At 38.5% G+C, this 27,802-nt stretch overlaps 1 protein-coding gene and 1 long non-coding RNA gene across 3 annotated transcripts in view; one reads left to right on the forward strand and one right to left on the reverse strand.

The window, feature by feature from the left end:
• Ipo9 (importin 9) overlaps positions 1-27,802 on the forward strand; it is a 48,577-nt gene that overhangs the window by 4,396 nt on the left and 16,379 nt on the right. For both annotated transcript variants that reach the window (XM_005375193.1, XM_005375192.2), the window contains exons 2-13: positions 13,971-14,032; positions 14,409-14,495; positions 15,314-15,515; positions 19,215-19,303; positions 20,580-20,666; positions 21,911-22,030; positions 22,116-22,216; positions 22,396-22,454; positions 23,307-23,458; positions 24,222-24,320; positions 25,596-25,702; positions 26,064-26,203. In XM_005375193.1, the coding sequence (XP_005375250.1) occupies positions 13,971-14,032; positions 14,409-14,495; positions 15,314-15,515; positions 19,215-19,303; positions 20,580-20,666; positions 21,911-22,030; positions 22,116-22,216; positions 22,396-22,454; positions 23,307-23,458; positions 24,222-24,320; positions 25,596-25,702; positions 26,064-26,203 (1,305 nt within the window). The remainder of the gene's footprint in view (positions 1-13,970; positions 14,033-14,408; positions 14,496-15,313; positions 15,516-19,214; positions 19,304-20,579; positions 20,667-21,910; positions 22,031-22,115; positions 22,217-22,395; positions 22,455-23,306; positions 23,459-24,221; positions 24,321-25,595; positions 25,703-26,063; positions 26,204-27,802) is intronic.
• LOC102018561 lies at positions 2,355-27,362 on the reverse strand. Its single transcript, XR_001236867.1, has 4 exons — positions 26,904-27,362; positions 16,749-16,992; positions 13,499-13,691; positions 2,355-3,670 (listed from the first exon to the last, which is right to left on the reverse strand). It is a non-coding gene; the product is annotated as an uncharacterized LOC102018561 (long non-coding RNA).

A 27,802-nucleotide genomic window follows, 5' to 3' on the forward strand; every position in this document is an offset into this window, starting at 1 on the left:
CACCGATATCATTAACACTTTCTGATCTAACTAGGTGTATACCCTAGGTCATTTTCTTCCTTGAATTATTTCTTTTTGTCTATTAGAAATGGAGATATTTCCCCCATCATTTGACCTTGACTTAGTCTTGTCTTTTTTTTTTCTTTTTTTGTGTTGGGAATCGAATCCAGCTACTTATGCATACTAGGCAGACACCACTACTGAGCTATCTTTCCAGCTCAGTCTTCTCTGTCTTGTTCTCAGGGGATAGATCACACACAAAAAATGTGTTTTTCTTTCCTTCTCCCACTATTAGGTCGAGCCAGAGGTTGGGGGATTGCCTCTCCCTCACCTTTCCTGGCATTTAAATGCTGCCCAGATGTCTGTGTTGATTTCCCCATCTTTGATGCCTAGAGAGATGATCCTACTGGCTGCAAGTTTGCTTTCTGGTTCTCATGGGCACTTTTCTGGCTCTCTTGCAGTATAGCGTAAACACTGTCCACCTGCGAAGGGAGCCCTTCAAGGATCCAGACGCACTCCTGGGCATGTGGCGGGCCCTGAGCCGAGCAGAAGGCGGCCACACTCGGAAAAAGGCCAGTGTGGAGTTTTCTTTCTCCTTTCAGCTATGGTTTTGTGGTGCTTACAAACCCCCATGAAAAATAGGGGGCTTCTCCAGAGGTCTAATTGAAATTCTGTCCTCCAAATAACACCTGTTCACAATTCTTCTGAATAGTTGACTGTCAAAGCACTGCCAAGTCTTATGTCTCTATAATAGACCCCTAAGACCAGTAGCTAGTTTTTTAACTCATCTTTAATCTTCTGTATTCTCCTTTACATTTTCCTTCTGTGCCAAGGTTTAGATAGATAATATTTTTCCCAGCTGGGGTAAAAGGAGAGAGCAGGGAGCAAGGGTAATGAGAGATGCAAAGGACTAAAAGACTGGAAAATGAATCTAGTTTAAAGTGAGACTAGAGAAAAGAGTAAAAATAATAAAAATTAAAATAATTCTTTTAAAAAAAGAAAAACTAGAAAACCAAAAAGGCAGTATAGATTCTTAGAAAGTCAGAGGCTATTTTGGATTGAAGTAAAGGTGTAATCAAGAAGCTAGAGCGAGGGTACAAATCCATATTAAAAGAATGTCTGTCCTTATTTCATCCAGAAAAAGGAACTAGAGAAATTAATTTCCTAAGGAAAATGGCTTTAGAAAGTTAACTTCAAAGAACCCTCCTGGGAGTATTTCCTTTTAAATGAACTTCAGAGATTGAATCTTAATTGATCCTTTCCAAGTAAAACAAAATAAAATGGCTATGTGTGTCAACATTTTATATTTCCCTTGCCTTAATTATCTCAAAGTAAGTTATTCAGCTATTTTGGATGTCTTTCAAAGAAGTTATATTAAAGAGACTAACCAGTGAAAATTAGAAATCTTCTAACACATACATACTAACACACGTAAAAGTTCATTTTTACATACCGAGTTGTTTCTTCAAAAAATATTGTGTAGTTTTTTGGCTTTGGTTTGGTTTTGGTTTTATGTTTGGTTGGCTGGTTGGTTTTTTGAGACAGGGTCTTGCTATATAGTCTAGGCTGGCCTTTAAACTCACTGTCTAGCTCAGGCTGAGCTGAAGCCTCCTGCCTCAGCCTTCTAAGTGCTGGGATCACAGGCATGTGTCACCACACCTGGTATATTGTATAAATTTAAGTGAAAATCTTTAGAGTTTTTACTACTTAACAGAGGTCAGCAATGAATAGGTGCAGCTGTGTTCATCAAATTTAACTTAGGTAGAGAACTTTAGGATTTTTTTCTGTCTTTGTCTTGGTTTTATAGCAGAATTCACCATCAATACCATACCACTACTGTCACTCCTTGCAAGCAATTCATTAACTTTTATGTAAATTAAAGTTTTATGAATAGGATACTTTTTATGGTGATTGATATTTCTTTATTTTTTTATGGAAATGTGGTGTAGGCAGAATAAGTTGAGTTAAATAGAATAATTTATGTTTCCCCTCTTATATCCTCTTGTGGCTTAATCCAAATGGGTAGTCTTTGAATTTTTGAGATTGCTATTTTTGAAACTCTGGGTGCCTGTAGAGAAGAAAAGCTACTCTGTTTTACTTCTAAAAAAATTGGTTTTAGTTAATAATGAAGAGAAAATAGTGATGCTATTTTTTGAAGATTTTTTTTTTCCTAGTAAGACATTTGAGCAGACATTCATCTTAGTTGAACTTTCAAACTTCTTATTTTTTTTTTCTAGGTACTGGGAATCGAACTCAGGACCTTGTACTTGCCACACAGGCACTTGTGCTGCTGAGCTATATCCCCAGCCCCTCAAACTTCTTTCTCATGTGAAAGAAATAAACTTTTAGAGAAAATCCATCTTAAAGTATTTGTAGGTGCAGATCCCTGGGTTTGACTTAGGCTTCTGGCCCCACATTGGTCTTAACCTGCTGATGATCTCTTACTCAGCATACTTCACTAGTCTTGGTGATATTGGAAGCCAGGTAGTAGTGGAATTGGTGGGTGTGATCTTTGATAGGTTAGGAGAGAAGAGTTCTCAGCTCTTGTGATCGTCAGCAGAGGGCTGCCTTCCCCTGGCACAGATATAGAAAAATACACTCACCCTAAGCTTTTCTTGGAAAAGAGTAGACTTGAAGTTTTCTAGTTGTTGAAAAATAAGCCCAAACTTACAGGATCTGTTTGTGAAGTTGGTTTGGTCTTCATGCTCTTATGACTCTTGACTGGTGCCATTGTGGACTGATGGAAAATGTGTGGTTCCTTCTCTTCTGTGAGCCTCTGTAGTACACTAAAACTCTATCACTGCTTTCCTTTGAAGGATAGCTATTCACGTTTGTTTAAGCTTGATAGCCCAAATTCAAGGTTTAAACTAGTCTCAAAAAGTCTCATTTCTCTGTATTGTTTTCACAGTGTGCCTGGAAGTTTTGCTTATTTTACTTTGTCCCAATAGTGATGATCCAACAACTACTCTTGTCAGAAACATTGAAAACCCATATTATAGTGGCTTATGCAAATACCATTTAAATAGTGTCTTAAAAAACACTGTATGTCCCAAACCCTCTATGAATGGGTGTGTAGATGATTCTGAAGGCAGTTGTGTAAGTCACACCAGAGTTGGTTCAGTGTTCAGAGAGGCCAGGCCTGGTGAGCGGGGACATTCTAAAAAGACATAAAGCCTTGCAGTTAACATCTGTTATCATCATCACCCTCAGAACGTGAGACTCATTTTGTCATCAAGGCGCATAAATGTGAGTCTGTCTAAATATTCCTTAGAATATCTTTATTGATGTATTAATTTTAATTTATGAGTTTTATTATGTTAAGTAATGAGTACTTCACAGGAAAAAATCACAAAAATACTGAGTTTTTAATATTTATTGAGTTTATAGAAAAGCATCAAATTTTTCTACATCTACTGGTTTTTGGTGTACAAAGTCTAAAAAGAACACCAGAAATAAATTCCCATATGAACTACAATGAAGCTCTAGAAAAAAATCTTTATCTTAATTATCATATCTAAGGCAATCTACATACATGATAAGAGCACGTTCCATACACATGCATCGCTTACACTGACAGCACGTTTTTTGCTTTCTTGACCTTTTTGTAGGACATACTTGACATCTCAGTAGTCTTGCTTTTTTGTTGGGAGGTTATATAGTGTGTAGTTAACTGGAACATAAAATGCCAATGAAATAAATTATTAAATTCTTAATATGTATTGTGCATTTAGAATAGACATCAACATTTTCACATCAGCTGTGTATTTCCATATATAACCTAAAAGATAACATAAATAAATTCCTGTATGACCTACAATGAAAATACCAATAAACTCTACCACAGAAATAAGCTTTGCTTCTCTGGGCATGGTGGTACACGCCTGTAATCCTATTACTTGGGAGGCTGAGGCAAGAGGATCACTGTAAGTTCAAGGCCAGCCTGTACTATATAGTGAGACCCTTTCTCCAAAGAAAACAACAAGCTTTGCTTCAACTGTCACACCCAAGACGGCCTTTTCCCATGACAACTGCATGTTCCATACAGAAGTATCACACTGATAGTATGTATGTTTTGTTTTCCTGTACTTTCTTGTAGGGCACAATGAGCATCTTTTTTGTTTTCCTGTTGTCATAGTTGGTCTTTGTGGTGTTGTACCTGCCTGTTCACCTGTCAGCTCACCAGTCTGCTCCACAGTTTTTTGGCATAGTCCCCTGGGCAGAAACATTTTGTTTTTCTCTGCTGTGAACAATCTCTTATGAACTCCAGTCCCAGTTCTCTTAAGAAAATTTCTCCATAATATTTTGCTAGTGTAATTTTCTTTGTAAACTATTAAATTATCCCACACATGCTTAGAATTGAGTAAAACACAATCATTGACCAATGCTTTGTGTTTTCAGTGACATGATAGTTGCTACCTCATCGACAACATCTACTCCACATTTGGTTTTGTTGTTGAAAGTTTCTATCTCAGGCTTCTGTTTTATCAAGGTTTCCCTGTCAATATTTCCATCATGGTGAAATGTTAATATTAGTGGTATCAGTTTGTTTTTCTTCGCCATATATGAAGCCAGTGTTTTATCTTTCTGAAATTCAGAGATTGAACTATATAGTTCTCTGTTTTGAAACTGCAATGTTTCATTTGGAATTTTTACCTTGTTCCTGTGTACAGTTCCTGCACTGCTCAACTTGTGCTCTGTTAGCAAATGTAACATCACTTGGAAACCAGTAAACCAAATGTCACATTCTGATTAGTTTGGGAGATGGGAGCAACAAGTCTGTTCACAACATCATTTGGCTTATTACTATATGAATAAGGACCTGATGGCTGAGTTCCAGGATAAATGTCTAAATTGAAAGCATATTGCATCTCCAAGGCCATAAATTTTTGTGCTATATTTTGACCTATTGCCTTTCCGTAAGTCTTTTACATTCCTTCAGTCACTATGAGGAATCTGTAGTAAGTACAGCAGACTTATGAATACTTTCAGTTCAGCTAGTGAGGTGTCATAATAGGTACATTTTTTAATATGACTCCAGGTGCACACGGAACATTATACTTGCATTTCAGCCTTTGTGTATTTCACAGCATCTTGTAGTACTTCATCTGTTACAATTTCTAACTTTGAATGGCAGTGCTGGCATTCTGTCCAATACGTTTCCCCCCAGCCAAGACCTTCAATTTTTTGGACCTAGTTCTAACATTCCATTTGGTTGCATAGCCACTTGGCAACATTCGACTAGTAAAATATGTACCTACATTGCTGTTTTCTTCATCTGAATCAAGGAGGTCTGCATTCCCTGTGTCTGTGTCAGTTTCATTCTTGCTCCATTTCACTGTCACAGGAATTTTGGTGCACATGGCCAATGTCAAAGTCATCATCATCATCATCGTCATATCCCACCACACCACTCTTCCGTTATGAAAGCATGTATTTTACCATAAGGGATCATCTTCATCATCCATGCATGAGTGATCTGATGATTCACTACTGACCTCTTCCAAAACTTGCATATCTGGTTTTTCATGTGGCATTGTACAGAATTGGGCTACTTCTACCCGAAAAATCAAAAGAAAACTTTTAGGGGCTGGGGATTTAGCTCAGCGGCAAAAGCGCCTGCCTGGCAAGCGCAAGGTCATGAGTTCGGTTCCCGGTACCAGAGGGAAAAAAAAAAAAAAAAGAAAACTTTTTTAAGAACAAATGCTGGAGTGGTGTGAGTCTATTGGACCCTCTGTGATACTCAGGTAAATATACTCAAAAACTGTTCCCTGGAGCATAAGAATGGGTCCAAATCCCATTTTGCCACTTATGCACACTTCTTGCTGTTCATCATACCAATGGATAACACATAGATTGCTTCCTGTATCCCTCAGGGAAAGGTACTGAAACCCACATCCAGGTACTGAGACCCACTGCCGGCTACTGTAATGCTAATGTACAAATTTACAGTAGAAAAGAAAGAAATGGGTATCTGAATTCAAAGGAAGTGTTGATCCCCTTACTAGTATTTCTCTCCTTTTTAAAGTGGATTTTACATGTGCATTTAATGTACCTTTTTCATTAAACTTGAATATGGGTACCTAAGAGGTCTTCTTAAATGATGTGTGACTCATCTGTGTTTTAAAAGTCTATTTTGAAAGTTGACTTACATATTTTGGGGTTGTAGACACCTATTTATTTCTTCTATTGTTTTAAATGGATGTATAGATTTAACTAGAGTCTAAACTGGGCAGACTAATCTTGGAAATTAGGGTGGTTTTCAGTATCAGTAGTAATAGTACTTGCAATTTTACAAGTTTCAAGTGTTGTGAGTTAATCATTCAATAAATGTTTTAGAAGGAATATGGCTTATTTTGTGTGGTTTTACAAAAGAACAAAAAAATTCCCTTTCTTTCCTGAGAGAAATGATAGATGCCACAGGAATGTATCAGAAACTGCAGCTTAAATAGAGGCCTATTAACCCATTTATGCTTGTTACAAGATTTTGATTTTTTTGGATGAAATTCATGTATATTACCTAGGAAAATTTAAGGAACAAGAATTAGAAGAGAAAATTTTTTTATAATATTCCATTGTTTATAGCATTCCAAAAATGGAACACTATGCATAAATGGGTTAAGAATAAATTAAGCCAGGTGTGGTGGTGCATGCCTATATAATCCAGCTACTTGGAAGACTGAGGCAAGAGGTCTCATGTTTGAGACCAACCTGAGCAACTTAGTAAGACCCTGTCTTAAAATTCAAATAAATGAAGAGGGCTGAGAATGTAGTTCAGTAGTGGAAAGCCCTGGGTTCCATCCCCAGTCCTTCCCCCAAAAAAGGAGGTGGGAGGGTTGATGTAAGAATTCAGTAAAATAGCAGGACTTATACAAAAATCAGATACTTTGGAATATAACAGGAAATGTGCAAAAATCTGCTAAAAGATACTTTTTAAACATTCCTGAAAGACTTAAAATAAATAGAAAGATATACTCTGTCACTGGGTAGGACAGTTCAGCATTATAGATGAGTTAGACAAGTTATTCTAAAATTCATACTGAAAAAAACAGGGTTAGAAGCATAACTCCAAAAACACTGAGAGGGAAAACTATAAAAAGGGACTATTTCTACAAGCACTGAAGTATTATATAAAGCCTCTATAATTAAAATTGATTTTTTCTATGGATGTAGCAATGGCACATCTACAGCTGGAGACACATTATATAAACATAGAAATGTAGAATAGAAAGTCCAGAAATACAAAAAAGTGTCCATAGAAATTGAGTACAGTTTGAGCGTCCCTAAATCTGAAAATCTGAAATGCCCCAAAATCCAGTTCCACAAGTGGAAATAGCACATCTGACCTTACATGATGGGTCACAGTAGGGTATGCTAGCACATACCTGTCATCCCAGGTTAGGGGGTGTGTACGGGGAGGATGTTGGGAGTGTGAGACCAACCTGGTGACACAGTAAGTCTCTTCCTCAAAAAATGTTTTTAATGCAGGCACACTAAAAATACTGTGTAAAAAATTACCTTCAGGCTATATGAGTAAAGCTTCTATGAAATATGTGTTAAGCTTGGGTGCTATATGACCAAGATATCCTATTTTTGGATATCCAATACTCCAAAATCCGAAACAAATCTGAAATACCTCTTGTCCAAAGCATTTTGGATAAAGGATAATAGAGTGCTGGGATGACTCTGTTCCCATTTAGAATTATATCTATATCCCATATCCCAAAAAGCCCTAAATGGGGGAAAAAAAAAAACCTACATGGATTGGAAATCTGAAAGTGAAAAACGAAACCATTCAAGTCCTAGAGGAAAACATGAATGAATTTCTCTTTAACTTTAAACATAGAGGAAATCTTTCTAACTTAAGCCTCAAAAGCCAGTTGCAATAAAAGATTGATAAATTTGACTACTTAAGTTTTTTTTTACAACTTGATTGGCCAAAAGAATGCAGAAGGCAGGCAGAAGAACCTATATGTGAGAATTTTTTTTCTCACAATGTATATAGTCAAAAGGGTACCACAGACAAAGGGATAATAAGAAAGAATTTTTTTCTTCCAGTATTGGGGATCAAACTCACCATAGTTGACAAATGTTACACTGAGCTGTGTCTCCAGCCCTTTTAAATTTTATTTTGAGAAAGGGTCTTGCTAAATTGCCCAGGCTGGCCTTGAACTTACAATCCTCCTGTTTTTCCCCACCTCCAGCAATTTGAGGTACAGGTGTTCACCACTGCCCTAGCAAGAACTCTTAAAGATTGGGGAACAGTGGTGGGTGTGGTGGCACATGCCTGTAATCCCAGCAGTTGGGAGGCTGAGGCAGGAGAATCATTGCGAGTTCAAGACCAGCCTGGGCTACAAAGTGAGTTCAAGGCCAGCCTGAACTGCTTAGCAAGACCCTGTCTCAAAAAGACAAAAAAAAAAAAAAAGGATTGGGGAACAAAGGCCAAAACCCTCACAGACTACTGTTGGGGGCGGGGGGCCTGAGGAGGGCATGAATAGACAAGCACCCTTCCCCTCAAGAAAAGACTTTCACATTTTAGTCAAACATTAAAAAAAAAAGTTAAACACACTTGTGATTGGAGAAATACAAATTAAAACAATATTGACGTATCATTTCTTATCCATCAGAGTGACAAAAATTTAAAATATGGTAACACATTCTGTTAACAAAACTAGAGAGACACTTCTGTGTATATGGTGCTGGGGATCAAACCTAGGGCTGCTCATGTTAGACAAGCATTCTACCACTGAGCTATACTCTCAGCCCTGAGAAATACTCTTAGATAGTGCTGGTGAGAGTGCAAATAAGTGCAGTCCTTCCAGAGGAAGATGCAACTACATCCAAACTTAGGCATTTTACCCTTTAAACCACAACTCTGCTTCTGAGAATGTGATCTGAAGACATCACCTTCAACCGTAAGAAAATACAAACTGCCTCCACCCCATTTGGGGTTTTTTTGGTACTGGGAATCAAACTCAGGACCTCGCGCTTGCCAGGCAGGCGCTGTGCCACTGAACTATATCCCCAGTCCGAACTGCCTATTTGGAGGAGAGTGGCTGAAAAAAGTATGGTACATTTCTATAATAGTATATTATGCAGCTGAATAAAGAACAAGAAATGTATGAATTGATTTGGAGTGATTTCTATGGTATAATATTAACTAGAAAAAAAATCAAAGTGCTAAAGAATATCTATAATATGTAACTTATAATATCTATAATATGTAACTCTGAGAATGTAAGCAAGAAGGGGATATAAGAAAATACACATGAGCCAGGCCATGGCAGTACATGCTTGTAGTCCAAGCTGCTTGGGAGGCTGGTAGAAGATCATCAGTTTTGCAGGAGTTCAAGACCAGCCTCGTGAAACGCTGTCTTAAAACAAAACAACAACCCACACTCACATATATTTGTTTGCTTGTGGGAAAGAAACACAGAATAAATCAGAAACTGATTGACTGTACCTCCTTTGAGCCAGTGGGGAAGGGGTGGGGTGGAAAGAAGGAAGTAGTGAGAACAAGGTAATAGGGATGGAGAAGGGCAACACTTCTTGGGAATATGCCTTTTTGTATAGCTTTGACTCTGAGAATCGTAACATTGTTTCACATACACCTCCCCAAATTAAATAATTAAAATTCAACAATGTGGAGAGCCCAAAATTGGATACAGGTAGTAACAAGTGAAATATCTTTGTTACAAGTTAATAACATAAACTTAGGTGATGAGGAAAAAACAACTAGCCTAAGAAACTTTGGAAAATAGTATTTTCCAAAAAAAGAACTGTGTACAAAAACTGTATTTCTCTTATCCTTGTTTTCCACAAGGATATGTGTTATAGTTCTGTAATACTGTAATTTCTAAAATTGAACAAATAAGTAAATTTAGGCTGGGCATGATGGGTTCACACCTGTAATCCCAGCACTCTGTGAGGCTGAGGCAGGAAGATTGCAAATTTGAGCCCAGCCTGGACACCTTAGCAATTTAGTGATATCCTGTCTCAAAATAAAAAGAGCTGGGGCCAGGTGCGGTGGCACTATAATCCCAGCACTTGGGAAGGCTGAGGCAGGAGGGTCACCAGAAGTTGGAGGCCAGCCTAAATACATAGCAAGACCCTGTCTGAAAACAAAACAATAACAAAAAGAACTGGGATGTAGCTCAATACAGGGGCTCTGAGTTCAACTTCTGGTACCACAAAAATAAATAAATGTATTCTAGATATGAGAACCAGGTTTGTCACTGTCAGAGGAGGAAATTGCAAATAAGGAATGAGAATAGAAGGAACTTTGAGGTGTTGGGTTAGCATCTGAGATATCAGTATGGCAGATACATAGACAGATGTGTAGGAATACTGTATATCCTAGCTGTGACCTCTGAAAGGGCTTGGAATAATGATACCCTAGTAGCAGTATACACATGTAGTGCCCATATATTGGTTTCTAAATACTATTCTCCACCAAAAAACCACCAGTACTTCTTGGAGAAGTTGCTTCCAGGGCCTGGGCAGAGAAGATACAACAGAAGCTGAGAATATCTTATAATAAAGAGAGATTCTAGAAAAGAGATGGAGCATATGGATATAAGTACCCAGGGGCCAACCAGAAGGAATTCTGATGGCCAAAGCTGGAACAATGTGGGGAACAAAATAAATAATGATAGTATTGGATTAAAACACATAGAATAAAATAGTACTCATGAGTCCACACACATACAAGTAAATAACTGAATAAAGGAAAGGGACAGGTCTTCCTCACAGAATTCCAGTTAGTAAGTGAAGAGAATAAAGAACAGCATCACCATCAGACAAACAACACTGTAATAACTGATGATATAATAACTGATGAAGCATTCACACATAAATACTAAAATCAGTGAATGATATGTGCCCATAACATGCCATGTACTACACACAAGGAGCATAATCATTACGTAGTGCAAACATGTTAAACCCCCCAAAAAAGGGAAGGGAATCGAGGAATGGACATGCATTGTGTACATGTGCCAACTCCACACAAGGAGTGTAAACATTAGGCACTGCACAAAGGTACTATAACTAAAATAATAATAAAAAAGCAAAAAAATAAGATCAGTGCCAGGGCTATAGCTCGGTGGCACAGCTCCTGCCTGGCAAGCACTAGGTCCTAAGTTCAATTCCCGGTACCAAAAAAACAAAAAACAAAACAAAAAAAAGTAAAATCAGTTGGTGAGAGTTTGAAAAGAAGTAGGATAGTAGCATAATTTCAAAGTATCTATCCCAATTTTTTTTTTTTTTTTTTTTTTTTGAGACAGGGTCTCTTGCAGTTCAGGTTGGCCTTGAACTAACTTTGTAGCCCAGGCTGCTCTCGAACTCACAATGATCCTCCTGCCTCAGCCTCCCAAGTGCTGGGATTACAGGCACGCATCACCATGCCTGGCCCAAAATTTTTTACTGAAGAGAAAAACAGTATCTTTGTGGTGCAGAAACAGCAAGCCTCTCATTGTGAAGTAACCAAGGTTAGCAGTAGCAGTAATACAATTTATCAACATTATGTACTCCCTGATATGATACTTTGGAAAGAACACAGCATCACTTGCTGATATTCTCACTAAAAGTGCTTAATTTCAATCTATATCATAATTTTAGTCTAAATCTAATTTTAAATCTAAATATAAATGAGGAAACTTCAGACAAACCCAAATTGAAACACATTTGTACAAAATAACTGATGAGTACTTACAAAAGTGTTCTGATTATAATCAGAGGTACTGATAACTTTTCCTTAAATTTTTTTCAGTATGTTGCAGTAATTATGCTAAGCAGTTTATGTGTATTTTATCACTCTTTTTTCATAGGATTGCTTAATACATAGATACCTTTTGTGGGGGGGTTGGTACCAAGGATCAAACTCATGACCTTGTAGTTGCTAGGCAGGCGCTGTGCTGCTGAGCTATATCCTCATCTAGATACTATTATTGTGTGGACCAGAGAGAAAGGAGGAGAGGGAGAGAGTAGTTTTTCGAGACAGGGTCTTGCCATGTAGTTCAGGTTGGCCTCAAACTCACTGTGTAGGCTGGCCTTGAACTCATGGTGATCCTCCTGCGTCTGCCTCTCAAGTGCTAGGATTACAAGTGTGTGCCACCACGCCCAGCCAGGGAACTGATATTTAGAAAGGAAAGTAACTTGCCTGAAGACAGACATGGTAGTTTTGGGATTTGAACCTAAACTTGCCCAAATCTGGAGCATATTCTCTTAACCAAACTAATCATAGCTAACTCCAAGTGGAAGGTAAACAACAGGAGACAGCTGTAGATTACATTTAGCTGTTCATTCTCTAGCTGTTGTTTCTGTTGGACAGTGCTGTCCAATCGAAATAGGCTATGAGGCCAGACTTGGTGGGGCATGCCTGTAATCCCAGCACTCGGGAGGATGAGGCGGGAGGATCATTGCAAGCTCGAGACCAGCCTGAGCTACAAACTGAGCTCAAGGCCGGCCTGAACTGCATAGTGAGACCCTGTCTGAAAAAGACAAAAAAAAAAAGAGAGAAAGAAATAGGCTATGAATAGCATAAGAGTTTAAATTTTTTTGCCTGGCAAGCATGAGGCCCTGAGTTCAATTCCTGGTCCCCCCAATCATAAAGATTTAAAATTTCCTAGTAGCTTTAAAGCTAGGGACAAATAAAACATGTTAATACTGTATCATTTAACCTGGTTTATGCAAAGTATGTTTCAACATATCAATATAAAAATTATTAAAATATTTTACCTTTGTTTTCATACTAAGTTTACAATCTGATGTATTTGGTGGATTTTGTTGTTTTTCACATAATATCCATCTTTGTGCTCATGAGCCACAGTTCAAGTACTTAACCTTTATGACTGTATTAGTCTCAGATTGTGAGATGTGAAAATTGTGTGGCAGTGGCAGCCTTGGTGTCACATTCTTCGTCCTCTTTTCACAAATAAATATTTAATAATTCATTCCTTTGCAAGTGTAAATCCAATCTATATTTTCATTTGGTGTGAAAGTTCTTTATAGCTTCTTAATATGCAGCTCAAAATTAATATACATTGCTTATTGGAAACTATTCATTTATATTTTTCAAAATAAGACTGTTGAAGCCAGGTTTTCTTAGACTTCATTATCTTATAACTGGTAGTAAATATCTGGGCAATTCCTTTCTTAAAATTTTTATTGGTGCATGTTTGAAGTATATAATGATTGCATTCCATAGTTGGTACATGTACATAACATATTTTGATTATGTTCCCCGCCCCCCATCACTTGGTCTCACCTTTTTACAAAAGATCTATCTCCCCTATTTCCTAATATCTATTTTTTATTTTGATCTCTAATTATTTAATTTTGGTGCTTCTCATATAAGCGAAACCTTGCGATACATAAGTTTACGTGTCTGATTTATTTTACTTAACATTTTGCTCTCAAGGTTCATCCATTTTCCTACAAATGACTCAAGTTTATCCTTCTTTATGGGACAGTAGTTATCTGGGCAACTCCTGAATCTTACCTTTTAAGTTTTCCGTGGGGTTACATAGTCCCAGTTTTCAGTTAGTTACTACACCTAGTTGCTATATAAGGTGTTACTATCTTGGAAGGCAAGGTGGCTGGAGAATGCTGTGCAATGATTGGAGAAAATAAGAGAGTACTGGAACTGTGTATTGTGAAGAACCATTCCTTGCAGGCCGGTTTGTTTCTCTTATCTGGAAGAAATAAATTTTAACAGTTATAAGGACTTTCAGAAGCAATGGATCGGGGCTGGGGATTTAGCTCAGTGGCAAAAGCGCCTGCCTGGCAAGCGCAAGGTCGTGAGTTCGGTTCCCGGTACCGGAGAAAAACAACAAAAAAATAAAAAATAAAAAAAAAGAAGCAATGGATCAATTCTTTATGAAATCTTTTTATGGTATCAGGGTTTGGAGCTTGGGAAATTGCTAGGGCTTTCTAGATGCTGTTAAACTTATGGTAAAATTTTTCTCTTTCAGAATTTGGTGTTCACTTGGCAGAACTGACTGTTGATCCCCAGGGGGCACTGGCAATCCGTCAGGTAAGTCCAGAGTAGCCCAATTTATAAGTAATTTCCTTGTACTTGGTAATAGAACTTGCTTATGAGAAAGAAAAAGAATAAGGCCAATTTATAAATAATTTATTTTATACTAAATTGAGGTATGATTCAGATGCAGCAAGCCGTGCATATATTCTAGTTTCAGTTTCACCTGTTCACTTAGCTTCTGTAAGCCTGTTTTTGTATATAAAATTAAGATGATAAGTGTCTACTTCAAAGTAGCTTTTGGTATTTTAAATAAGCTAATCTATGTAAAGTATTTAGCACAATAACTAGCATGTGGTAAGGTTTTTTTTGGTGTATATGGTTATATGTAAAAAGTCTTTCTGCTGCATCTCTTGGCTTATTCTCTTCATAGCTGGCGTCAGTTATCTTGAAGCAGTATGTGGAGACTCACTGGTGTGCCCAGTCAGAGAAGTTTAGGCCTCCTGAGACTACAGAAAGGGTAAGGACAGTTGCTTGGTTAGTCTACCTCCCAAGATTTGAGGGACCATCTTAAGATTAGGCTATCAATCATTCTTAGATCAGTGGTAGAGAGCATCTCTAACATGTACAAGACCGTGGATTCCCTCTCTGGCATGAGGGGGTAGAGGATGGATCTAGGCAGCAAAGGAAGTTTGTAGCTGACCTTATGGGCATTGTACCGTAAGGGAAGAGAGCTGAAGCATTAGGCTGGCCTGTGTTCATACTGCAACTCTACCCTTTAGAGGCTGTGAGATCATTAGAAGCATATTTAACTGCTAAGCCCCAATTTCCTAAATCTCTAAAATTGGAATTCATCAAACTACTAACTTCAAAAAGCTAGAGCATTAAGTGAAACCGTGCTTTTACCTAGTTAGAATGCTGTGCAGCCATCTTAGACCCCAAAGAATTATTGAGATACAGGGTCTAGAGTAACACTGTTCTTCAGAACCTTCTGCAGATATGGAAACATTTTGGATCTTGGATGTCCAAGATGAAACCTGTCATACCTTTTGAGCATTTAAAATCTGGCTCTTGCAATTGAGGAACTGAATTTTAATTTTATTTCATTTTCATTGAAACGACCACATGGAGCTAGTGGCTACTGTAATGGACAGCATTAGTTTAGAGATCACAGATAAACTCTGAATGAATTGTCAAGTTTTGATGTAGAAATTTTCTATAGATACGAAGTTTCTTGTGGGTATTTTGTTTGTCTTTTAATAACATAGTTACAAACTGGACTGGGCTCTGCTAGTCACTTATAACCTGTTCTAATGGCAAGTCTTTCGTCCTCCTCAGGCAAAAATTGTTATCCGGGAGCTACTACCCAATGGGTTGAGAGAATCAATAAGCAAAGTGCGCTCCAGTGTTGCCTATGCAGTGTCAGCCATTGCCCACTGGGACTGGCCTGAAGCCTGGCCCCAGCTCTTCAACCTGCTCATGGAGATGTTGGTGAGCGGAGACTTAAATGCAGTCCATGGAGCCATGCGTGTGCTGACAGGTATCTGAAGCCTTTTTCCTGGTATTGGTATTTGGATCCCAAGTGATAGGAACACTTGCAAGAAGCAGTGTGATAGAGTGGCCCAGACAAAAGACTTGCTACAAATGCTATTTCTCTCCTGCAGTTTTTTACAAATATTACTCTTAGTTTTTTGGGTTTTTTAATTTTTTTTTTTATTCCTCCTAGTTTTTACTTCCACATCTACCTGCCATTTTCCTTGGCTCTTTTTAAGATATTAAGTGGCATAGTCCTGCTTTTACCACCAAATCTTGCTACTTATGGGTGTAAGAGCCTGGGGACATAGCTCAGTGGTAAAATCATGCCTAGTGTGCATGAGGCTGTGAATTCCAACCCTAGCACCACAAAAAAACAAAAAAAAAAAGAAAAGAAAGATAAAAGGATACAGGAATACCATAGTGATTAAATATTCAGATTTTGTGTCATATTCTAGCTTTACCTTCACCTGTTCACTTAGCTTCTCTGAGCCTGTTTTTGTGTATAAAATTAAGATGATAAGTGTCTACCTCAAAGTAGCTTTTGGTATTTTAAATAAGCTAATCTATGTAAAGTATTTAGCACAATAACTAGCATGTGGTAAGCACTCAGTAAATTTTAGTCATTATAGTTATCATTATTATGTATTATTTTGCCCTTAACCAGTTGTATATCCTCCCAAAAAATGTCTCAACTGATGAGCCTCATTTTCATAGTGATAATGCGGAATATCAGCTGATGAAGTGAGCAGTTACTGAAACTCAAAGGTTTATATTCCACTGTGAAATAGAACCAAAGCAAAGTTAAGAATAGTCATATGTAGCTGGGATGTGGCTTACTGGTAAAAGTACTTGTTCAGCATGTGTGAGGCTCAGGGTTCATTCCTCAGCACTGAAAAAAAAGTCAAATAGAAGTTTTACAGAAATATAAGAAAAAGCCAGGCATAGTGGCACATGCCTGTAATCCTAGCACTCAGAAGGCTGAGGCAGAAGGATTGCTGTGAGTTCAAGGCCATCCTGGGCTACAAAGTGAGTTCAAGACCAGCCTGACCTGCATAGCAAAACCCTATCTCAAAAAAAAAAAAAAAAACAAACGGAAAAAGATATAATACCATGTATCTATATCATCCTGACCATTATCTAGCTAGTTGAGAGAAAGCAGTCTTTGGTATCTTTTCTGTGTTCTGAGAGACTGATGAAAATACTTCTAACTTTCAGTGCAGGGAGATTTGATGAATACCTCTTCTAAGGCTGGTTGATCTGTCAGTCCCTCCAAGAACCTGCTTTACTGTATCCTTAAGTATCACTTGAATTTCCCAGTGCTTTGTGAGTTCTGCTGTGCTTCCAGTCTTCTAGATGAAGACAGTAGGAAATCCTCCAAGAAATCCTTATCTGAGCTGGGCAGGGTGGCAGAGGCCTTTAATCCTGAGACTGAGGCAGGAAGATTGTGCATTCAAGGCCATCCTGGGCTGCATTGTAAGACACTGTGTTGAAAAGAAAGAAAGAAATCTGTATCTAAAGTTTAGCCATCTTCTACAGATCTTTTAGAAATCATTCTTCCTCTCTGTTCATATAGGAAACATCCCACCTATATTTTATCTGTTTCTCTGGTCTGCTAGCTACTTGTGATTGCCACATCTATTCTTTGAATCTCAGTTTACTGAGTTTGGCATCTAAGCTGCATCTTACTAGCCCACATAATACTAATTGTAGATGATCTTAATTCTGTGTCAAAAGCAAATCCTTGAGCTGGGCGTGGTAGCTCACGCCTGTAATCCCAGCACGCAGGAGACTGAGGCAAGAGAATCACCATGAGTTCGAGGCTAGGCTGACCTGGGCTAAATATTGAGTTCAAGGCCAGCCTGGCTTACATATTGAGACCTTGTCTCAAAAAAAAAAAAGCAAATCCTTCTTCTGTGTTTGTTTCAGAACATCCTCTTTCCATGCCCCAGCTGCCTCTTCAAACTGCCTACTTGTATTTTCATTGGTTGTTTGTGACAAAACTTCAGTTTTTAGCTCAGATACAATACAGGCTTACCAAAAAAAAAAAGAATTCAAATGTTTCTTGTTCAGATTTTTCACTTCTTTTTCCTTTCCCTCGCTTTTCTTTTATGATTTCTTATTCAGTGACTTTACATACTCCTCCATTGAATTAGACTTTCAGGGTTCTTTATTTATAATCATAGTGCCAAGATAACAACAGATATATTTTCTGTCAACACAAGGAAGCCTGTTCCCTCCTATCTACCAACACAGTAGCTTCTTTTTGATAAACCTGGAGAAAAAGGATGATTGTACATTTATCTTGATTGGAATGCTGAAAAACCCTCGCTGTAGTTGACTAAGGAAATTACTGTTAAATGAGATCATTTTTCTGCCAGCCAAGGGAAGGAACTGGTAGGGAAATTTGTATCCTTTTGTAATGAAGTCATCAGACATAGAGTGGATTGCAGCCAACCTCCATTCCCAAATAACTGTTTCACATATTTTCAAAGGAGGGCAAATGATATGAACTTTGAATATAGAAACTCAGGTGTGTATAAAGATAACAGAACATTAATGTGCACATAGAAGCCACCAGGAGAGTAGCACTGATTCTCTTCAGAATGTCTTTGTTGTCTGTTTGTTTTGGAGGCAGAACCTTGCTGTATTGCTCTACCAGCCTTGAACTACTGTGCTTACATGATCACTCTACCTCAGCCTCCTGAGTGGGTGGGATCACAGCATGCACTATTGTGCCTGCCCTCTTAGAGTTTTTAAAAATACATTGTCCTGTCCTCTTTTATTGAGACTTCTCAATTATTTGTCTATTTATAGAAGATGAAGTCTCATGGTGTGAAGAAAATGCAAACATAACAGATAAGAATTAAAATACTTGATTCACAAGACACACCTTTCCCTATAGTCTCAAAGAATTTTGAGGATCGAGGTGTTGGTATTCTAACCTTCTTCTGGCTTACTAAATGACCTCAGAAAAATTATATTTTATTTCTTTTTTTTTTAATTTATTTAGAAAAATTATATTTTAAAAAAGAAATAAAAGTTATATTTAACTTTAAACCTATAAAGTATGGCCGGGCACAGTGGTACACGCCTGTACTCAGAAGGCTGAATCAGGAGGATCTAGTGATTAAGGCTAGTCTGAGCAACATAGTAAGACCTTTCTTCAAAAAAAAACAAACAACCCTTGTAAAGTGCGATTAAATTGAGACTACTGGGAATGATCACAGAAGAGTAAAAAATGTAGTCACTTTATTAGTAGGATTAAACTATACTGCATATGGGCCAGGGATATAGCTCAGGGGCACAGCTCCTGCCTGCAAGCACAAGGTCCTGAGTTCTATTTCTAGTACCAAATAAATAAATAAAACTTGTTATCATCAATATGCTGTCCATCAGATTTATTTAGTCTGAGTTCTGGGATGTCTAAATAAAATAGAATATTCATTCTTCAAAGGTCAGGGTTTATTCTTCATGAGGAAGTCACAATTAGTAAAGAAACAGCCTTGAGTATTTGATCCACATTTGATTCATAGGGATTGATGTTACCCAAGATGGTTGGGTATATGAGTTGCTTTTCCTGCCCCAGGACAAAGGCCACCAGGCCAGTGTCCTTATATGCTGACACAGAATGCTACCTAGAAAGGTTTGAAACTTTTCACATTTAACGTCTTACATTTTGATGATACTACTCTTTTCTTTGTAGAGTTCACTCGAGAAGTGACAGACACACAGATGCCACTTGTTGCCCCTGTCATTCTCCCAGAGATGTATAAGATCTTCACTATGGCGGAGGTATGGAATCTCAGCTCCCTGACTTCAACAAAAAGCTGTTCAGGCTCTGGTCAGCCTCTACCTCTTGAGTGGGAGATTATTGTGTTTGCCACTGATCCCTATACCTGAAGACTCAAACTGATGAAGCTCTAGGTCAGATTCTGAATTAAACATAGACATTTTCGCTCACAACTACAGGCAGCCTTTGATGAAAGAGTAACATGCTGAAGTATATCTTCATAAAACTCATATCCTCTAATCCTAAAGTGCCTAGAGCCCTCGTTGCTGCCTCTAGCGTCCCGTTAAGGATTGAAAGGTAGTCTTATCACTTCATTACACAAACAGACCCTTTTGGGTAAGAGTGTGGTATTGGAGATTGAACCCAAGGCCATTACACTGAGCTACCTTCCCAACTCCTTTTTTTATTTTAAATTTTTTTTTTTTTTTTTTAAATTTTGGCACAAGGTCCTGCTAAGTTGGCCTGGCCTGGGCTGTAATTTGAAGTCCTCCTGCCTCAGCCTCCAGAATGCTGAGAGTATAGGTGTCTACCACCATGCCTGGCTAAATAGACCCTTTTTTTTTTTTTTTTTTTTTTTATCTTTTTGTCTTTTTGAGATAGGGTCTCAGTATGCAGTTCAGGCTGGCCTTGAGCTCATTTTGTAGCCCGGACAGGTCTTGAACTCAAAAGATCTTCCTGCCTCAGCCTCCCGAGTGCTGGGATTACAGGCATGCGCCACCACACGCGGCTAAATAGACCCTTAATATGCCACATATATAATATGCCAAATATATATACATACATATATGTGTATATATTTGGATATTATTCTGTATATAAATGGTAACTCATTCACAGTGAAGTATATGTGTGATGAGTAATGTTCTAACTTCTCTGCCCCAAATCAGTCGTGTGCATTTTAAAAGAAGTACATTTAGAGCTGGGAATATAGCTCAGTATTAGAGTACATGCTTGGCATTTGTGAGGCCCTTGGTTTATTTCCCAACACCTTGAAAGAAAAGAAAAAGAAGAAATACACTGGCCATTTTAACAAAGTCAGTCTACGGAAACCTTTCTAAGGGGCTAATTCTAAGAAGTTCTGACTTCCTATTTTGCTACCTTATATTCTCTGAACTACAGAAGTTGCTGTCATCATGAATGAATGGATGAATATTTCCTGTCTCTGTAAGAAACCTAATCTCATTTGAGGATTAATCAGTCATAGTCTTACTTCTAGTCACAGACACACACATACATACACACTCTAATCCCATGGCTGTGCTATAACCTTTTTCCTAGGTGTATGGTATTCGAACCCGTTCGCGAGCCGTGGAGATTTTTACCACATGTGCCCATATGATCTGTAACATGGAGGAGCTGGAAAAGGTAAGTGAGCCATTGAGTAACAGAGACTTCATGCTTCAAAGTCTATTAATGCCTTCTAGCTGGGCATGATGACCCATGCCTGTAAGCCCAGCACTCAGAAGGCTGAGGCAGGAGGATTGCTGTAAATTCAAGGCCAGCCCGGGCTATATAATGAGTCAAAGCCCAGCCTGAACTACATAGTGAGACCCTGTCTCAAAAAAAAAATGATTAATACCTTCCATCAGAGCAAAGCAGTGGCTCATTGTCATAGCCAACATTGTGGGTAGACTTAACATTTTGATTAAATTTTTAAATTTGCATATAGCTTATTTTTTCAAACACCCTATCCCATATCTTTTTCATATTAGCTTCCCTAGAACTTTTCTGTTGTTTTATGGGCCTCTCATGAAGCAGAGCTAGCTGAAAAATAGATTCCTGGGACTCAGAAATGGTTATGGAAAAGTGGTCTGATACAATAACTTTTAAGTGGACTGTGGTGAAGAATTGGCTCTCCATAACTGCAGATGTGTCTTTGTCTCTGCAGTTATAGGGAGCCAATGGGATCCAAAGTTCAGGTGGAATGAAGGCCAATGGGAACCAAGGCCACTACCCAGGGCCAAACCTGGTTTTTATTAATTCTTGAAGAGGGGAGTGGCTCAAGGTTGAGTGACTGTGAGATTGGCGGGAACTACATGAACTCTGTGAGCTGGGCCAGGTAGAAGGAACAATGGCACCTCTGCAGTGTACAGAGGGAAGTATGCAGAAAGAGCATGGACGGGTAGCCTCTTAAGTTTGGAGGAAGGATCTTGTGTTACGGGTCAGCTACTTCAGCTTTGATGCTGACCTTAATTGCCCTGGGACATCACTGCCTCTTTCTGCAAGCTCCATCCCAGCCAACAGCACAGCATCTCTCAGCCTAGCTCATGCTTAGTAGGAGGGAGCCTTAAGCAGTGCACACAGACCTGTGCTTTCCTTCAAAGGCTACACATCAGATGCTAGACCCATTTACGTTGCTTGTAGCCAATCAAGGGAGTTGAGCATCTTCCTAGCCAGCTCTGTGCATATCAGTACATGGGAGTAGGAGGCAAATGGTCTTCTTTCAGGGGAGCCATCTTGGCGGTCCTCCACAGTAGACCACTTACCTAGCACACGCGGGACGCTGGGTTCCAGCACCAAGTACTCAGAACAAAACAAACTGTGTGATACATGTATTGAAGCCACAGACTAGAAGTCTGCCCAGTACTAACTTTGATTCCTGTTATCAGGGTGCAGCCAAAGTCCTCATCTTTCCTGTGGTGCAGCAATTCACAGAAGCCTTCGTTCAGGCCCTCCAGATACCAGATGGCCCCACATCCGACAGTGGGTTTAAGATGGAGGTCCTAAAGGTGAACATTTACTACAAGTGCAGCTGGGAGTTTAGAAGTGTAGTGTGAAACCACTGATTGTCATTCTTTGTGTTTTTCTCCTCAGGCAGTTACAGCCCTGGTGAAAAACTTCCCAAAGCACATGGTGTCCTCCATGCAGCAAATTCTGCCTATTGTTTGGAACACCCTAACAGAGAGTGCAGCTTTATATCCTTTCTTGGAAACTCAGGGGACCTTTACCACCCACAGTTGGGAATCTAGCCTTGGGTCTCACATTTACGGGGTTCACTGTTTAGTGTTTACTCTAGTGTTGAAGTACATAAGATTCTCTTATAACGTGTGTGTAAAGCAAACTCCAAATTCTGTTTCTTTACTCTTCTTCATACTTATGTGAGGACAGAAGTGAATTACACAGAGGAAGTAGAAGACCCTGTGGATTCTGATGGTATGTAGTTTATGTGATCCTGACATAAATACCAGTTATTGGGAAAAGGGATCTGGAAAAAAAAGTCAGACACGAAAAAACACCGGGTAGCTTAGAGCCTTCATTCTGTCCAGTGAGTTTTCTACTTCAGCTTCCTTTCAATGTATTAGATGTGAAGGACTGAGAATTGACCGGTCTTTAATCTGTTCTGCATAGGCATTTGCAAAAACCACATACTCATAGAATTTCAGAGTTGGAGCAGATTCCTAATCCAAATACTTCTAGTGTTTCGTCTAGCTTAATTTTGAAATCCCAGGTGATACTTTCATTTCTGTTTAAAGTATTTCAAATCAAAAGTAGACAAGCTGAAAAATATATTCAATGTTTCTGATTTTCTTATATGTAAAAAGAGGACTGAGGTTGTAGCTCAGTGGTAGAGTATTTGTATAGCGTGTGCAAAGTCCTGAATTTATCCCCTACACTGCAAAATAAATAAAAGATTAAAAAGAAAAATAACTGGGTCTGATGACACAACCTATAATCCCAGCACTAGGGAAGGTGAGGCAGGAGGATCACTGCACGTTTGAGGCCAGCCTGGGCTACATAGTGAGTTCAAGACCAGCCTGAACTATATAGTGAGACCCTGTATCAAAAAAAAAAAAAAAAACAAGAAAGAAAGAAAAACCAAAAAATGATTAATATCCTCACAATTCCTTTGACTCTTCGACTCCCTCTGCCAGTCCTTGGGAATGGTAATTAGCAAGTACTTTGAATATTCATTAATTCACAAATATAATGTAGTTTATTTCTAACATACGGGCTTTCCTTTTTGCTTTCTCATCATTAATTTCCTCTCTTGTGTATTTTCTATAGGTGAAGTCCTGGGTTTTGAAAATCTCGTCTTTAGCATTTTTGAATTTGTCCATGCCCTACTAGAAAATAGCAAATTCAAAAGCACTGTTAAGAAAGCCTTACCTGAATTGATTTACTATATTATCCTGTACATGCAAATCACTGAGGAACAGGTAAATAATGTTTAATAGACATTTACTAGCTTGTGTTTGGAAAGGCAACTTGAATGTGAGGCCTTGGTGAAGTAAACATTTTATTTCTGAAAAATGGGCACTAAGAAAATAACTTGACATGAAGTTCTAGGAAAGCTTTGACATCTTGTTTTTTTAAAATTCCTGGTCCTATATTAGCTATTTGGATTTTGAGAACATATTTTCCATATGGAAAATCTCTGTAAGACCACTAGCCAAAGATTCTGGTATTTAGCAGAACCTACTGCTTCCCTACAAATGGTGAAATATAGTGACTATATTATTAGCCTGGTCATCTAAAAATAAGATGTTGCTTCTCCTATAAAATGGCACAACAATTGACAATTTTTTGTAGTAAATAACCCATCAGACCTAGTATAATCAGAAAATCAGGTTTTCAAGGAGGAAGTGTTGGGGCTGGGGATTTAGCTCAACAGCACAGCACCTGCATGGCAAGTGCAAGGTTGTAAATTCGATTCCCGGTACCTGAAGAAAAGCAAAAAAAAAAAAACAAAAGAGGAAGTATTCTACCAAATTCTAAAATAGAATCTGCTAGAAAGTAGTAACCATTACTACATACCTTGATAAAGGTTTTGTGTCTATACAACAAAAAGGAAAGACTTTTGAGCCAGAATCTTTAGAATGAAAGGTTTTCATCAGAGACTCTGCCAGTCTATGATGAAAAGAAGGAACATATAAACCAGATTCGTAGTCTCACAAAGACCTTACTTCATCCCCTTTTCAGATTAAAGTATGGACAGCCAACCCCCAACAGTTTGTAGAAGATGAAGATGATGATACTTTCTCCTATACTGTTAGAATCGCAGCTCAAGACCTATTGCTGGTGAGTTAATTTCATAGTTCAACAAAGTAATACTTGGGGGGTCAGTGAGCAATACTGCTGAGTAGCTTTATCCCAGACTTTCTGGGGGGATACAAGAGAGTTTCTCAAATGAAGTTTGAGGCTCAGATTCCAAAGTTGTTGCCACTAGTTCTAATTTACAGATAAATATTAGATGTAAGAATTGCCCAGAGAGCCAGGCATGGTGGCACACACCAGTAATCCCGGCACATGGGAGGCTGAGTCAGGAGGATCACTGTGAAGTAGAGGCCTGGCCTAAATAGTAAGTTCAAAGTCAGTCTGAACTACATAGTGAGACCCTGCCTTTTAAAAAAAAAGAAATTACCCCAAAGATGAAGTCTTACGGTAATTGAATCATAACATTTCAGTTTTGTCTACTCTTTAATAACACCAGCACTAACCAGAGGTTGACAAATTTTTTTTAGAAAAGCCAGGCGTGGTGGCACACATTTGTAATCTTAACACTGGGAGGCTGAGGCAGGAGGATCGCTACAAGTTTAAGGCCAGCCTGGGCTACATAGTGAGTTCAAGTGTAGCCTGAACTATACAGCGAGACCCTGTCTCAGAAACAACAACAAAAAAAGACTTCTGATAGGTGAGCATCCCAACCGCTGCTCATGTTTTCTTTGTCTCCTAAGGAAGCATAATATTGTCTCTAGGTGGGAATGCTGTGAAGAAGCTGCCACTTGCTTCCTTTTGGGTAGGAGGTTTGTTAATGAATCACTTCTTATTATCATTTAGTATTTCTAAAGCACCTGTGGAAGATTATGGTCAGTTTTTTGGGGTTTTACTTTTGGTTTTTGTTATTTTTCAGACACGGTCTTGCTGTGTAGTTCAGGCTAGCTTTGAACTCATTGTGTAGCCCAGGCTGCCCTGGAACTCATAGTGATCCTCCTGCCTTTCCCTCCCCAGTGCTAGGATTACAGGCAGGGACACCATGCCTGGCTTACAGTAGTTTTAAAGGCTAATAGAGTAGTTAAATCTGTCACTTTCACTTATACTCACCAAATACAGCCAAAGGAAGCAACTAGTTAACCTTACAGTGTGCCTAGGCTCTGCAGAAACATAAATGTTACTTAATTTCATTATAGACCCTGAACTAATGAAGTCACATTTTTAATACATCTAATCAGAGTTTTGTGTGTATATGTGAAAGAGTTTGAACCATTTACTTCTAGTAGCCCAGACTAAAGCAGTTTTCAGTTAAAAAGCATTTACTATCCACATAAGATTTTTTTAGCCCTTTTTTCTCCCTAGGCAGTGGCCACAGATTTCCAGAATGAGAGTGCCGCAGCCCTGGCTGCTGCAGCCACTCGGCATTTACAAGAAGCTGAGCAAACCAAAAACAGCGGCACTGAGCACTGGTAAGAGCGAGCAGTGAGGCTGCCTGACTTGTGACTTGTTTTGGGTGTCAGACCTGAGGCAGAAAAAGCCTCACTTTGAATCATCTGGTCTAAAGAAGGTCTACCTAACCTTAAAATAATTGCTCAAAATGGTTTTTTATCTGTTTGAGAAAAGAACTTTTATTTTGTGTTAATTAGAAAAATTGTTACTAAATTTACTCTTATTTTTCTACAGTTATATAACTGTGTTTAGATGGGAAGGACAATAAATGGCCCTTTTGCATCAGATTATACTGCAATGTCCTCTCATGAATCTTCTTCCTCAAATACTTCTGTTTTTGGTGTAGAGTTGTTTTACCAGGCTGTGGTGTCCTTATCACAGGTGGAAGATCCATGAGGCCTGCATGCTTGCCCTTGGCTCGGTGAAGTCCATTATCACTGACAGTGTGAAAAATGGCAGGATCCATTTCGACATGCACGGGTTCCTGACCAGCGTCATCCTGTCAGACCTCAACCTCTCAGGTATGTTTCTGCACAGCCAAGATTCTGGAAGATCTTTAGAGCTGCCTTTGACTCAGTTAAATTTTTCTTCTAGACAGGTAGAACAAGTGTTCGTGTGTTCTTTGGGTGGACATTCTTTGTACCCTAGGACATAAGGTCATCTGAATGCCCAAAACAGTCCATAGACCTAGGGTCAAATTTCACCTGTTGAGAGACTGATTTTGTATAGTTCATAATTCTTCCATGCTGTTCATGTTTCCTCCCAAATTACCGCTCCCATTCGTGGCTGTCATTGGCATTTGAATGGAGTGCAAATCTGGTTGCTGTACCTAAGGACTCTGGCTTGGGTTAATAGGTCCAGAAGACCAGTCAGACTCATTCTTCCTGTTTGCTTCCTGTCATTTTTCTCACATTGTATTCTTGGCAGTGTTTGTGTCTGGGTTAATTGCTTACCTTAAAGAAGAAACAGAAGTATTTACTGTTAGACTGATTTCTAAAAGTCATTGGCTCTCACTGTGACCTTCCTGCTACATTGACTCTGCCTCTGCCATGCCTATTCTCATCCTTAGAGACACACACTGTCTTTACTTCCCCACTCTGTACTTAAATCCTGGGACATTTAGACCATTCTTAGCCCATTTACCTACCTTTCTTTACCTGGGAGTAGCTTACATCATTTAATAACATTTTGTTCTAAATAATCTCTTACAAGATTTCTTACCCCATCACTTCCATTCTGTGAAGAACAAAATTAAAATTGTTGCACATCCAGAGCTCAGATTCATTGGGAATATCTTGTTGCATTCTGTACTTGTCATGTATTACATCATATTATGGTTGCTGAATGTGTTTTTTCTCTCCTAGAATGTAAGGTCTTAGTAGAAATCATGTCTGTATGTCATTGTATTCTAGAATGCCTTGTCATATAATAGGCATCCTATAATTCCATGTTAAATGAAAGTGTCAGGATTTCTCAAATCCATGAACATATTTCTTATAGTTTGCCTGGGACAGAATCTTCAAAATTTGAGAGGGCTGGGGATTTAGCTCAGTGGCGCAGCGCCTGCCTGGCAAGCGCAAGGTCACAAGTTTGATTCCCGGTACCAGAAAAAAAATTTGAAAAAAGTCTCAATATATAACATTTGTTAATCCTGTCTATAGCTACAGGCTTTTCTGTATCAACCATTCTCACACTTTTTGGTCTTAAAACCTCTTTATTTTCTTGAAAACTATCAGCAATCCCAAAAATATTTTTATGTGGGTTTTATATATCAATATTTAACATACTAGACATTAAAACAGAGAAGTTCTTTAAAATACAGTAATTGTAATTACAAATATTCTATGAATTTTCAGGGCCATGATATCATATATAACCTCTGGAAAACTCTACTGTTCGTTTATAAAAGAGTGAAAAAGACTGAAGATGTCTTAGCATCATTATAAAAAGTTTTTTTTTTAACTTTAGAAACTTCCAAGAGCTCCTGGATGATAGTTTGAGAACTGTTGTTTTATATTATAAAAAGTATTATGTAATATTTGGCTGGTTTGTTAGTCTCTTCAATAATTCCTGCTAATTAAATGTTTTTATCTGTAACTAAGTTAAGCCCTGTGGCAGGT

Source organism: Chinchilla lanigera, unplaced genomic scaffold (genome assembly GCF_000276665.1).
Source record: "Chinchilla lanigera isolate Chin_1 unplaced genomic scaffold, ChiLan1.0 scaffold00005, whole genome shotgun sequence".
Classification (NCBI taxonomy): domain Eukaryota; kingdom Metazoa; phylum Chordata; class Mammalia; order Rodentia; family Chinchillidae; genus Chinchilla; species Chinchilla lanigera.